General features: G+C 34.3%; 1 protein-coding gene across 47 annotated transcripts in view; it reads right to left on the bottom strand.

Moving 5' to 3' along the window:
* Nucleotides 1–15,465, bottom strand: part of ZNF644 (zinc finger protein 644) — a 116,755-nt gene that overhangs the window by 8,964 nt on the left and 92,326 nt on the right. For 26 of the 47 annotated variants that reach the window (XM_058303199.2, XM_071217282.1, XM_071217296.1 and 23 more), the window contains 2 exons: nt 11,742–14,770; nt 10,965–11,570 (listed from right to left, as the gene is read on the bottom strand). In XM_058303199.2, coding sequence (XP_058159182.1) covers nt 10,965–11,570; nt 11,742–14,739 — 3,604 coding nt within the window. In that variant the 5' untranslated portion in view covers nt 14,740–14,770. Of the gene's footprint in view, nt 1–8,897; nt 9,021–10,964; nt 11,571–11,741; nt 14,771–15,465 lie in introns of all 47 variants that reach the window. The other 21 variants (XM_071217264.1, XM_071217272.1, XM_004473027.5 and 18 more) reach the window with 1 other exon arrangement.

The following is a 15,465-nucleotide window of genomic DNA, read 5'->3' as shown; positions in this document are numbered from 1 at the left end:
CTGCCCTCTAAAAGTCTAGTAATTCCAAAGTACTTTATATGTACTAGGAATAATTGCTTTGTATCATAAAATTAAAATAAGGAAACTAGCTTACAATAATTACACTAATATATATTTTTTAAGGAGGTTCCAGGGATCAAACCCAGAACCTCATAGATGGGAAGCAGGTGAGGGGAGATAAATAAATAAAATAAATATTGGGAAAAAAAAACCCCAACAAGTCCATAGTCCCAGTGTATCTGATTTGATTTTTATAATTTGGAAGTGCTTTACACATTCCAGCCAAAATTCAAACTATAATCAAACATGATGCTGATCACGTATGTTGTTTTATTTAGCTAACTTCTAGCCATGGCCACAAACACATATTTTAAACATTGAATAAGAAGAATTAACCTTATTTTATTCCTCATATTCTAGACACAATAAAGAAATTATAATGACTATTTTTCTACATCCTGGATAAGTGAGGAATTGCCACTGTCCAACAAGTGTTGCCCTAATCTCCAAAAGAGAAAGCTGTGGATTACTTGATTATGTCCATTGAGTCACTTAAAGCATATCACCTAAAGTTTAGTATCTACCCAGCTAAATTCCTCCTTACTATAAGAGTCAACTGTATCATAATCCAGATTATAAATAGCATTCAGGAAAGTCATGTTAGAATGGAAATCATAGCAAACACAAGCACTACAACTGATGCTATGCAGCTATTAGATATATTTTTATAATCCAAACAGAAAAATCCAGGATAAGTCACCTGATTAAAAAAAATTTTTTTTTCACTAACAGATCACACTAACTGCCACACTGTAAACGAAGCCTCAAATAGGGGTGCTCCTGAGGGTTCTGGAGCTCTAAAGTCATTTGGACACTATATAGGCAAGGCACACAATCCCTTAAAATCAGCACCCTTTCAGTGGGCTTTACCCTGAAATATGATAACCTATTTCCCCAGTAGAATTATACATATTTATAATGACCCTACATGTGATTCTTCTACCACTTTTATTTGTGCCTATAGTTAGCACTATGCCTATTACATATATATGCTTAAAATACTTAAATCTTCAGTCTGTTCATATGCCAGTTGAGCCCTAAATCTCAGCAGAGTTACAGTCAACACCTACTCTCCAGTTCACGGGACTCATCCAGGACAACTAACAAAATGATGATAATGGACAGCCCCAATTCCAAAAAACAGAGTATCTACAAGTGCAAGCAAACAGTTCCTTCCATCTGCCCCATAAAATCTAAGTCACCTCTCAATCTGAAGCACAGCAGGTATCACTATCCCCAAATCCTCAAGGCTGAGAAATGAACATAAAGGGGGAATATAACCATGGAAAAAGTAAACTTACTGGTGCTGTGGTAATGAAAGAACATGTTACATTGCTATAAAGATGGTGGTTACCAGAGATTCAGAGGGGAGGTGGGTGGAATAATGGATAGAACATGGGGCATTTTTAGGGCACTGGAATTAATTGTAAACCACAATGTAAACTGCAGACCTTGGTTAGTAGCAATGCTTCAATATTTGTTCATCAATTGTAACAAATGAACCACACACGTGTAAGATGTTACGAATGGAGGAGGATGTAGGAGGGGGAGAGGGTGGCGTATATATAGGACTCCCTTACACTTTTGATGTAACTCTTCTATAATCTAAAACCTCTTTAAAAATAAAATTAACCAAAAAAAAAAAAAGCACAGAAAACAAAACTGAGATTATAGTAAAATAAGAAAACCAAAAAGAATTCTATGGGACCAGATAAGACTTTCATGACAAATAAGTTGTTGGTCAAAAAATATAATCAACAAAAAGGAACTCTTAAATTTCGTAACCAATGACCAACAAAACAAGGCATTATCAAATGTAAGTATGTTATGCCAAAATGGTACAAAGTTTCTGTTTTCCTAAGAACAAACTTACTGACTTATTAAGTATGGTTATTTGGTTTGTTATAGTGGATAGGTAGATCATGAGGTGTTGCTAAATGAATGACAGATGAAGTAATAAAGAATAGGAGGTAGCATGGTGTTACATTTAATAATTGTATAACCATTCTTTCAGTAAAAAAAAAAAAATTGAACCAACTCTGTCTCTTTCCTCTATCTTATTCTTTTACCTCTAATTTACTGCTGAGCCCTGCTTACATTACTTTCATAATATCCTTACATCTATTGTCCCTCCTTTACATTTCTACTATCATTACCTTGGTTAGGGACTCCTAAAATTTCTTTCCCTACCCACCAAATACTTTAAACTTTTATTTAAATAGCAGTTTTAAAAGTTTTACCCAAATTCTAAAAAATCTTTAATGACTCTTCACAACAAAATTAATTCCAACACTATGATTAGCATACTATGTCTTCTACCTGACCCACCTTATCTCCTACTTCCTAGTATTTCCAATAAACTTTCCACAATCCCATATTGTTTTCTCTTTCAGAAATGTTCCTTTCCCCTCCCTCAATCTCTAATTCCCTTTCCATTAGCTATCCTTCAGGGTCAAAATCAAAGACAAAAGACTTGTTGAGTCCTAGTCTAGTTAAAAGTACCTTCTTCTTCATCTAAACTTCACATATTTCATATGTTCCTCTCCAATGGCATTTAACCAATTTGTCTTACATTAGTTATGTATATATGTGCTTTTACTACATTATAAGATCAGATTTATCTCTGCAGTTCTTAGCATTTAGAACAATGCAAAAACCACAGAAGATACTGGGGGGAAAATGCTTGTTGCATTAGTGAATAAATCAGCCCTAAACCATTTAGTATGGGCAAAAGGCCTGATACATGCTGAAATAAAATGGTGATTCTGAATACTCAGATAATTAAATTATATTCAGCCTACTGTTTCACAAGGCAGAAGTAAGAGCATTTTAAAGACTACCATCAAAATGGCTAGGATAATATCAAGTTTGACACAGGGCTATACTTGGGCTACCTGGAAAATCTACTCAACTTGAACAATTCATTATCTTGTTAATAATGAATACATGATATACTATTTTGCAAATATGTAAATACATATAGATATATGCTAACTGGTTAATAAAGAATGGTACTACAGAGTTATCGGTATGAAAATAAAGAAACCAATAATTCACTGGCTCAGGGATAGCTTTTTAAATACAATTTGGCATGTTACTTCTATTTAAAAAAAATATATATATATATATATGTATATATGTATATATGTACACACATGTACCCTTCTCAATGACTTCCTAAATCTTTCAACAAAGCATTCAAACCCAGTTTTCTGGCACCATCATCTTCCTAAACACCTATAAGCGAATCTTTTTGACATTTCTTGAACCACACATTGATTGCATCACTTTGTGCCCACACTTTGTTCTTCTCTGTATGGAATGTTCTGCTTCATATCTTTTTCCTAAAACTCTATTTACCCCTCAAGTCTCAAGTTCAGGGTCTGGCTGAAATCTTAAGAAGCTTTCCTTAATAATCACTTGTACTTATTCCACTGGGTCATGATTATGTTTATGCAGAGTCATAAGCTTTTGCTGAATAAATGAAACTTTTGACCTCTGGTTTTATGTTTTACATAATTTAAAATATAAGAAATGTATTAGTATGAACTCTTTTTATTTCTTTCTTTTCTCCTTTTGATGCCCAATTTAACAATGAGACAAACAGTAAAGCAACAGGGGGAAAAAAGCTAACTTAATTTCCAGCTCCCTCTGAAAGGAAGCCTAAACTATAATAAACAACCTGAATACTTCCAGCAAAGATAAAAATATCTCTAATTTTGATTGTTTGTATACTTGGCCAATAATGTGTTTCTAATAAAGTAAAAGTTTTCAGATGATAGGGACATGTCTTCTCACTTCTCTTGTATCCCACAAAGAACCCAATTTAGAAGAATTATCAATATATTTGCTTTAAGTAGAAGCTGTTTGCTCCTTTAGCGTTTAATCTTATTAAGACTGAAACTTTCCATTTATACTCTTTCAGGCTGAATGGATCACTGGATCATTACAAAAGCATTTATATTATTATATAATAATAATATTGAAAAAGATACTGCAGAGCCATTTACGAAAGGGCAAGTAATTTAATGCCCATTGGAAAGCTTTCATGATACTATTTTTTGTTTTCTTTTCTTACAGCAGAAGGTATTCCAATAATACTTTCCACAACACAAGAATTACTTTTCACACTCACTCAGCACCTGCGCAGTGTTAGATGTTAATTAGCACTTGTTGTTGCAGGCCTCCACAGCCAATCATAATAAATCTGAAAACAGGCAAAAGAATCTAGTAACAACATACAATCTACTACACTCCACTTAAAACAAGAGTGATGGTATGAAAAACAATGATTTTACTATATAAGAATATATACATACACATATACACACATGCACATACTATAGTAGCACAAGTGGTTCTGATTAAAAACCTCTAGTACCAATTTTCAATTTATTTTCTTCCTCATTGAAAAAAATCATTCTTTATAATGGGCTAGCCATTTATTGTTGAAGAATAGCAACAATTATGCTTTACTTTCAAAACATTATCATGGAAGTGTCATGAAGATAAAATGAAGCTTAAGTACAAAGCACTTTGAAGATCCTCAAAGGGAAAGTAAAATACAAGGTAACCACTTTGCTGCCCCCAAATATACATGCTTATAAAAATATTTTTCTTGCATTAATTTTGAATAACTAGAAAATTTCAATTTACTTTAAATTCAGAAAGCCAGCATTTGAGTAAAACATATGATCTAATGATAAAAATTTGAATACAATGAGTAAAGAAAATTGCCTGAGGACACAGATGTTACGATGTCTAAGATATTACTGTTGGTTCTAGCCAGGATGGGTCCCCCTAAGAGTTGCTTATGGCAGTGTTTTTCAATCTGTGGGTGAATGAATGTGTGTGTGAATATGAGTTTATAAGCAGGGTCATGAAGTAAAAGGGAGCCCCAATAACAATCCTGAAAGCCACTGACATCCTTTCTTCTTTTCCAAAGATAACAGAATGCTATGTACCAGAGAGCTGCACTACGCAAACATGCATTCAATCTTACAGATACATTTTCTTTCACAACATTCTCCCTTCTCTCTAATCTAAATTATTTCCCTTTCCTCATCTGCTGAAATTCACTCTTACTTTGACCTCAAAATATTTACCTCCTAATTGCAGACTAAACTAGAAGAATACATTCTGCTTTAAATAATTTTACATATGATTTATTATCCAATTCAGGACACTTATCAGAAAGAAAAAGGGGCCTAAACTAGGATGTATGTTCACTATATTAATAACTTCTTAATATTGCCAGTATAAAACGTATCACTGGGGAGCCACTGTATCTCAGTAGTTGAGTGCCGGCTTCCCACACATGAGGTCCTGGGTTCAATCCCCGGCCCTGGTACCTCAAAAAATAAAAAAAGAAAACAAAAACAGGAGATCATTTAATTAAAATATTTATTAAGTGCAAAAAGCCAATAGTAAAAATCAAATGCATTTTTTAGAATTAGAGCTTTTTATTCAGAGCCACTAGCCCTTTATTAAATTCAAAAGCATTTAATATGAACTTGTCTCATTTTTAATGAAATTATATAATGTTTTTATTAGACTACATAAGGATTTAATGAGGAAAAATTTGGATGAGTGTATAAACCTTTTGGTTAGGCTAGACATAGATTCATTAAAAAAAAAACCAGATTCATAAATGATCTACAACTGAAGGCACAATGTAAGTTCTTAATTTATTTAAACAAGTCAAATGGAAGATAAACTGAGTCAATTTTGGGCAAAATTTTAATCTGTGAAACTTATTCTATTTTGACAATTATTTAATACTGTCCTAACAATGGCTACCTTTTCCATAGTCTTCAATTTCAATGCTTTCTTGCTTTATCAGTTCCTTTTACTAAAATTAGGGAGGTTGTTGTATTTTAGTTTATACTTGTGACTATATGAATTAGGTTTAATGCTAAGTATTTCTTGCAATTTATGCCTTTTCTAACGCTGGGGGGGAGAGGGAGGAAGATTTCTTAGGGCTCCTAACTCCCAGGTTCTATGTTCTTTCTACTTCATTTTTATTTTGGCATTTCCCTGTTCTCAGTTTTCCATTAGAGGAAGCATCCAGGGATAATAGATTTCAAGGGATATACAAAGCCTATATAGAATGATTTTTATCTGTGGATGAAGTGCATGTTCCTATGATGGTGTGATGTGAGTCATAAAACTTTCATAAAATTCTCAAAAAGGGTCAGTGACCCAAAAAAGAAAAAACAAACATTCCATTACAAGTATATGAGTTGTCAGTAAACAGATATTTGGGGATGCAGAGCCAGTCTATTCAGGCTAGCTGGAGTTATGTTATAAGGAATTATTCTCCCCATTAAAGGCCACCAGTTCCCACAGGAGGCTAGAAGTTGGCGACTTCTTAGTCAGTGGGAGTTTATCCTATCACAGGTAAGTAAAAAGGCTTTTTCCTCTTCATCTAGCTGTATCTAAGCATTGATTCAAAAGTGGGTCAAATAATTTAAAAAATCAAGTGAATGAAGACTTTTTGAAATAGGGACAGATACTTGACAATGAATGGAGGTTTCATTCATATTGATTTCACCTTTACATTGTTCGAGTTTTGTGAATAACCTACATTCAGGTGAGGTGTTTAGAAAAATAATTTGTGTGTTATTAATCAAAACAGCCTCTATATATATTTGAAAATATTTGGTGGCCATATGAATTGATGAATTTCTTGTAATAACCCAATGGAACCCTCTGCTTTCTATCAGTGGTACTGAACTGGGAGAAGCAAGTCATCATGTGTAGTTTATAAACAAAATAGAGTATTCTCCATTTGGAAAAATATATGTATTTAAAAAGCTATATAAAAGCTTCTTTATTAGTGTGTATAAGCAGCAAAGACATCTTCTGTGTAGCTCTACTAGCCAAGATTTTCAAAATCAGGGGAAAATGTTTTAGATTAATATCCAAGGAAAAGGAAGAAGATAAGATTTTTTTGGTTATTAAAAGCAGGCAAGGGGTATGAAAAATGCCATCCTAGATTTTCCTCAGCTTTTCATTCCCTTTCTCTTTGCCCTAAGACTGCCAAACTCATATTTTGTATTTTCTACCACTTTTGACATTTTGGCTAGTATTTAGTGACACTGTAAAATTAATATCCCCTATTTTCTTGATGCTCTAGAAGGTGTCCCCATTCATTCTATATTACTTCACTTTCCGGTAATTAAGTGTTTAAAATAATGAAGTGTTCATTAGAATGCATCTTTGATCAATGGAGGAATACTATCACCTTTTTTTGATCCCTGTTTTTTAATTTTTATCTATTCAGATTTACCAGAATGCTCTCCACCCTAAATCCAACTTCCTTTTAAGATTTTCAATTGCTTTCATTTGGAAATAAGAAATCCAAGAAAAGGACCTCTTATATATGGAACAGAATAGGAATTAAGAACAATGGTCTAGGGTAAGAGTGCCTTGATTTGAATTTCAACTCTGCTACTTATTAAAACTGCATACATTTAGGCAAAAAATTTTTAAGTTCTCTAATCTCTAGTTTTCTGTACAGATTTACAGTACTTACAACTCATGGTTGTTGTGAAGATAAAATAATGTTATGCAGGTAAACTGCATAGCACAGTGCCTGACAACACAGTATTTAATGAAAGTCAGTGACTATGATAATAACGATTTCTTGTTTCTACATCACTTATTTTCACTGCCTCTAATGTCTAAAACCACCTTGCAAGCCTGATGAATGTGAAAGTAATATAAAAAGTATAACCCCACAGTAGGAGGACTAATCCAGTACAGTAAAACTCATTCTACTCTCCTCCCTTTATATTATAAATGGTCAACAGTCATCCCTGGTCATATGTGTAACAAATCAGGGGAAAAAGCAAAGAAGAAGAATGACACTAGTACAAGTGTTTTTGGAGGCAAGAACATTTTAGATATAAGTTGTAAGTCATATGAGGAAGAACAGAAAAGTGAAGAATATAACAACTAGAAGAAAGTAGAGGGCTGTGATCTAAAAGAGCAAGAAAAAAAGACTGGAAGAGAACTTTAAAGGATTGGCAAAGGATTTATGTAGATCTATTTAGAAAAGAGAGTGTATTTTAAGATGTAGAGCAATGGAATTTGCTAAAAGCAGGATAGCCTGAAAGGCTATAAATGAAAGAGCAAGGCATTTTGAAGGGCATAAGAAACAGAATTATGTATGAGCTGGTAAAACTTTCACAAACTAGCAGTGTGAAGAGGTATCTGCAAGGTTGGGCAAACCAACCAAAAATAACACAGAAATGTGCATATTAACACTATGTACACAGATATATTTATTAACCTAAATACAGTTTAGGAGCATGAAAAGAAAAATTTATTCCGCTGTCAACATGGGTCGTTATTAAGCATTGCCCCTTCAAAGATTTGATCTAAAAACTAATAAAAGCTCAAATTGCTTGGCTTTCTAGTCAGTTCTACATATCTGAAGTTTTACTCTAATTTCCTTTCCTAATAAAACATTTCCCCAAGCTAGAATTAGAATCCTTTTTACCGAAGAGAGGTGTCCTACTGAAATCTACTAACAAAAATAAATTTAAAAATATAGTATAATTTAAAATCAATGGGAATAATGTAGACTTAGAAGTTCCTCTTTTGGATTATTTTTCCCCAAAATCAAGTCTCAATAGGAATCAAATGAAAAAAAATATTTTACTTAAAATTTTATTCTAACAGTTTACAAGTTGCTGAACTTTTCATGTGTATCTAGACTAAATTGCTGCTTACCAAAGAAAGCTATAAATATATCTGAATTAGCACCAGTCTGGTGAGAAAAAAAGTGGATTGTATCAGACAGACTCTCTGTGATATCTGTTCAAACATACCTGTACCAGTCAAAAGTCCAGCACTCTTCTTTCGTGCATAAGCGCGTAAGTGGTTGGACAGGCTAACAGCACTTGTAAACGTCGTATTGCAATGCACACATGTTCTAAGCTTCACAGGCATACCTATCATTCAAAAGAAAACTATAATCCAGTTCTCACTTCAAAAAGTGAAATTTTCTTAGCTTAAAGTGTGTAGAAAAGTACCACAATAAAGATGGTTTAAAAACGTTCATTGAATTAGCTTAACTTAAAAGGAAGGGGAATTAAATTAACTATTATTAGTCTGTGGTTAGTGTTAAGAGCCAACCCATGCTCTTTGGAAAGGTGGAAGAGGAGTGACTTGACCCTCTGAGTTCCTCTGGGTTTCATACCTACTATCACTTTCTTGCAGATTTCTGTGTTACGCAGATCACTTCCTAAACCTAAAATACAATCCTGTGATTTGAATAGCACAGTTCTGTTGAGAAGTTTCCAAGCTTACAACATTACCAATAAAAAGAATTAAAAAGTCTAGTTGACAAAGTGGTAATTAAAGTGTTTTACCCACAAAACCGTAAAAGGCTCAATACTAAATTAGGCTTTCTGATGAAGGCTGGGAGAAAAGGTGGTAAAACACACCACTGAACAGCTGTTAGGCACAACATTTTATTCAGGGCATTTATGTTCATTACTCTGAATGCGCAATCAATAATGAAAGTTAATGATTTGAAGTTTTTTGTTAAAATCTTTGTGCTAAATAAATGATCAACAAGCTAACATCTTAGTCATCACAGGAAAGAAAACATGTTGAAACAATAAGAAACTCCTAACTTCTTAGACAACTCTCACTCCCCCAACACGTTTTAATTGGTTTTCTTCAACATTACTGTAATAACCACAAATATGATTTTCTTCTCTGAAGTGTACTATATCTTGGTCAACACAGGTAATACATCTTCCCTATATTTCATCCTTCTGAATAATATTGAAAGCTACTGATTTTGACAGACTCTCTTGAACAAAACAAAAAACCCTATTAACCAGAATGCCAAGCAAGACAAATTATTTTTCAGACCACTTACAAAACAAGGTAATCTTTCCTTGAACCAAAACTGCCTTACAAATATTTGGGATTTCCCAATGTTTGCCCAAAGTAAACAAATCGACATTACTTCACAGTAATTCCATTCATTATTATCCACTGGCTAATTACTACAACTTTACACACATTCAACTTAGGTTCCAATCATGAGACCATCTAAATTAATCTTCAACATTCTTAACCTCCAAAAGAAACTTATAAAGACACTCAAAATTCTTCTAATCTAGAAGCATAAATCAAGTTTAGCAATACCAAATGAAGTCTGGCTACCATATCTGCCACATCATTTACAAATACATAGAAATACTCCTTTGACAAGGAAAAACTATTGATGCACAAGCACTAAACTAAATCACCTGGTCTATTTCATTAGACCACTATTGTAAAATCTAAAACACCAAACAAATATATTTTTTATACTTACAACGGTTCTCCAAAACCAAACTATCCCGCAATACAATGAGGAACTGGAGAGGGAGCAGTTTCTTTGAGTTAATCACACCATAGAACAGCACCAATCGATTCACTATAAAGAGTCTGTTTTGTTTCGTTTTCCCTAAGCAGTAGAAAAACCAATAGCTATATCTTGAAAACATTATCACTTTGGAGTGCTGGCAAAAGCATGACAGAGATTTGCCTCTTCAGTAATGCTATGCTTTGAACAAAATCAACCTCCCATCCACAAACCATTCCCCAACAGCCACAGCAAATTTCACTCTTACAGACCAGTTTTTTTGTTGTTGTTGCTTTTGTTCTCACCTTATAGTCTGACCAAGAATTGAGCCACAGAGAACTCAGCGCTGATGAGCATCAACTGATAGGTTATACAGAAAAAAACAGTATAGGAACAATCCTGTACTCTGCAAAAACAGCAGCTTAAAGGACAGGATTCTGAAAATATTTTTTTACAAACTTTCCATCAAAGCAAGCATAATTAAACTGTAATTAAATTATTAATGCTAAGACAGTCATAAATGTTCTCTTACCTGAGTGCATAGTCAAGTCCATTTTTTGTGGCTGATACATCAATGGACTGTCTTCATTTAATGGAAGAACACATTTCTGAACAAATCTCTTTCTTGCAGTTTGATTATGGGTCTTTTGAGGAGAAAGAGCAGAATTTCTTTCTTCTCCCATCCTTTTATTTTTAAGAAGTTCTATCAGTGTAAGAGAATGATTCTTTTTTCCACTAGAAAGATCTGGTTTTGTTTCATCGCATTCATTTAAGAAACTCAGCCCTTCTTCCTCTGACGCAGACACCGATACAGCTTCAGTCTTTAGGCCATTATGGTATGCTTCAAGAGGTATAACATTTTGAGATAAAAAGTCATCACTTGATGCAAGTTTTTGAGCTACAAATGGTCTGGGAATAATACGACGACTGTTCAATGCCTTCAAGATCTTTTCATATTTTTCTTCATTTTGCATCATCTCATTCAGTACACAGATTGGAGATTTGTGAGCATCCCATTTGGTTTTTCCAAGTCTTTTCAGGTGGCCTCTAACATGATTTGATAATCCAATTTTAGTATCAAACCAACCACCACACAGCTGACAAGTGTGTTCAGAAGTGGTTTCAGACTTTTCTATGGCTAAAAAAAAATTTTTTTAAGAGTAATATCAGCATTTTTATTAACTGGCCATCCTAAACCCAATAATTCTGAAATATGAAAGTATGATTCTATAAAGAAAATTCAAATGAAAAATTAAAATCCTCTGAATTTGAACAGACATTAGCCCAAATTACCCAGGTGAGAACTTACCTTTTCTAACTCGCTTAACAGGTGTCCCTGTGCCAGTTCTTTTGAAATGCTGCATTTTGTCACTTGTGGCTATTTGTTCTGGTGATACAACATGACGGGCTTCATAACTTAATCCTGCTCTGTGAAGATGTCCCCGGACATGATTTGACAACCCAACACCTGTTTCAAATGTTGCTGGGCAGTAAGGACAAGATTTCTTCTCAAGAGACAAATCAGTCCAATGAAAAACAGAACTATGCTTTGACAATGAATTTTCTGCATTTTCTAAATGCTGAGGATCATGTATTTCATGCAAAAAGTTATTAGTTCCAGCATCTTCATAATATTCAAAATAAAAGCCATCATTCTGATCATAACCAAGGGTAGTATTTTCTCCAGGCTCTTGACCTTCTACCTTGCTTTTAAATAAAGGGAATAAGTTTACATGTTCTTGATTAATATCATTGTAGGTTTCATCTTCTATAGCATGTGTAGTGTAGTCACCTAGTTCAACATTATCCCAGGAACTTTCATCTTCTGTTTCATAGCTATCTTTCTTTTCAGCAGAATTAAGTTTTTGCAAAACAACAACAGTCATTTTATGCAAAAAATCAGGATAGCTATCCAAGTCTTCTCCAACAGAACTTTCCTTCTTAGATTCCTTAATTACTCTTTTTACACCTACACGCCTGTGGTCTTTGAAGTTTTCTGGCCTTTTGGTGTCAAGGTTGTGAGAATCTGCAATATAACTATTACTGTGAGAATTACTTGATGGAGAAAACAGATGTAAAGAATTTAATGAACTAACTTCTTTTTTGAAATGTAGAGGATATGATTCACCTGATTTTTTTATCATCCTGTAGTTTTCATATTTGTGTCTATATAAATAGTTGCTATTTGTCTTGACATTGGATTTTTCTTTTGCTGCTTGATGGAAATACTTGGGTTTTTGGTCAATATTACTTTTAATCGTAACAGTCTTGTGAGAAGTGTTTTGATTGCACACATTTACACCTGGCTGGGCAATGCTTTTCCGAGCTTTTTGTATTCTATGTGGCCGCCTATGGAATTTTGAAAAATTACTTGATTGTGTGGTGGATCCAAACGTTCGCTTTACATCTTGTTTTAAAGCAGAGTTCTTTGGAAATGTGGTTGACTGTTGTTTAATTAATGGTTTAGTGCTATCAATATCTATAGGTTCTTCAAGGATGTCACTTTTTCTTTTATCAAGTCCAAGAGGACTACCAAATGAATCAATGCCTGATGAGGAATGCAAGTATTCCATGTGTTTTTTTAAAATACTTTTGGCTGAAGTAGTAAAAGGACACATCTTACATATATAGGTAGCTGATTTTTTGGATGACCCTGTAATAGAGTCTTTCGTGAAAGTCTTTTTTTGCGTTTTTCTCTGGGCTGTATCAGAACTGACCACAGGGCATTTTACCACTGCTCCATGGGCAACACCTCGATGGCATTCCAATTCATTTTCTGTCACTGCCATGAAGTTACACTCTTCACAGCAGTAGTACCTTTTATCTTTTTCATGGGTTTTAGCATGTTGCACAAATGTTTTAGGACAATTGGTACCAAACACACACTGAGGACACTGTAACCGCGCACTTCTTCCTTCATCCTGAAGTTCTTTCAGTTCACGAATTTCCTCCATCAACCTCTGCCTTCTTTCTTGGTGAATAATCATATGCTTCAGAAGTGAGTTGCGATCTCGAAATGTCCGCCCACATTCTCTACAAGCATATGGCCTTGGGACATTAAGATGGCGAAAGTGACTATTCCCATCTAAATGATACATCATATGCCTGTGGAGGTGCTTTTTCTCTCTAAAATTCACATTGCACTTTGTACAGGGGTAGAATGCTGGCTCTTCATTACTGAAAGTAGGTGACTCAGAATCACTTTCTTCACATTTCTTTTTTAAGGTATTTGAAAGAAAAGTGCCAGTATGAACAGGTGAACTGTCTTCTCCACACTTATCTGAGTTATAAATTAGATGTTGAAAAGCATCCACAGATTCCAAGTCTTCATCAGGTGATTCAGGCTTCACTTTTGATAATGCATATTTCTGTGAGTCCACTGCTTGTAGTTCTTCATTCTGTTCCAGAAAGTCTACTTCTATCATTTTTGATTTATTGGGTATACAATTAGAATCACTAAAGCAATCCTCAGTATAACGAGTTATCTTGCTCACATCCATTTTTCGCTTTCTCTTTTTTTCTAGACCTTTTTTAGAGTGAACTGGAGCTTTATCCACGTTGTCTTCATTAGTCATAAGAAACTGAATGAACTCTTTTTGGGGATCCCAGTTTGCATCATTTTCTGACCTAAATTCATCTGTACCTGAGGAAATTCCTGTTAAAGAATTGACACAATCATCTTTTACCAATAAACCTTCACTATCCTCACCCACCTCTACTTGATTTATTAAAGTGCCATCTGACTTTATACTATTTCCGACTGAATTCTGAATGTCACAACCAACTGAAGCAGAGGTAGGTAGTTTTTTAATGGAATGGGTTGGATTCTTATCATGTGCTACATCTGATAACAAAAATAAAACTTGGTGCTGACTTGCTTTCTGTGGTGTAGAAGGCTGAAGATCAGCTGTCACCTTCAAAGTTGAACAAGATTCTGCCGTTGGCTGATCCACAGGCTGTCCAGTGGTTAATGATACACTGCCTTTATTCATATTGGAAGTCTTAGTTAAGGAGGAGTGTGAAACTGGTCCATTAACAACAGCTCCTTTAGGCAAGATAAAGTTTTCACTAGAAACTGTAGGAGCACCAGCATGTATAAATAGAGTAGACTGGCCTCCACTTAAGGCTTTTTCAGATTTGTCTTTTGACAGTTCTTCAGGCAGAGTCAATGTATTGTTTTTCTGAAATGATGTCTGACAATCTTTTGGTTTATGAACTCCACTCTCTTTTTCTGAGATAAAACTGTTGTCATCTAGGAGTTCTTCTTTAGCACCAGTAATATCGGTGTTTATCTTCAAATCATCCATATTGCTGGCAAGCCCATTTAACACATTTAGTCTAGAAAATGGAAAAAAAAAATTTAGATTTGCATGAAAGAAAAATACTATTAAATCGTGTATGGAGAGTTGAATGAACACATTCTTATTAGCTTAATTTTCTACTTTTTACATTGAGATTCTAATAATTTTTTTGGAAGAAACACTTTAAAAACTTGAAACACTTAAAAAATGTCTCAAAAGGTTCACCTTTTTTTTTTTCTTCTAGGTAACAACCACCCAATATTGCATATATTAAAAATGTACAGGGGGAAGGGGACTGGATGCAGCTCAAGTGGTTGAGTGCCTGTTTCCCATGTACAAGGTCCTGGGTTCAAATCTCAGTACCTCCTGAACAAACAAACAAAAAAACACCATCTCTCAGTGGGGAGCAGATGTAGCTCAGTGCTTGAGCACTTGCTTCCCAAGTACGAGGTGCCAGTTCAATTCCCAGTACCTCCTAAAAAAATTAAAAAGTATAGGGGAAAGTGACACACACAGTGTAAATGATTATTCTACAGAGGGAAAAGGATTTTAAAATCTCATATATACAAATTGCTAAAAAAAAAAAGAAAATTACCTCATGGATGCAGATTTACTAGGGGCAATCACTCTATAACTACAGAATAGTCAAAACTGTGGAACTCTGCAGCAAAGTTTTGTTACCTAAAAGTTCATTCCTGGAGGGAAGTAACAAACACCATATGGTAAAGGCCT

The sequence above is a fragment of the Dasypus novemcinctus genome, chromosome 9 (genome assembly GCF_030445035.2).
Source record: "Dasypus novemcinctus isolate mDasNov1 chromosome 9, mDasNov1.1.hap2, whole genome shotgun sequence".
In the NCBI taxonomy this organism is placed as follows: domain Eukaryota; kingdom Metazoa; phylum Chordata; class Mammalia; order Cingulata; family Dasypodidae; genus Dasypus; species Dasypus novemcinctus.
Note: the sequence above shows the minus strand (reverse complement) of the source record. Positions and strands in the feature narration are given on the sequence as shown.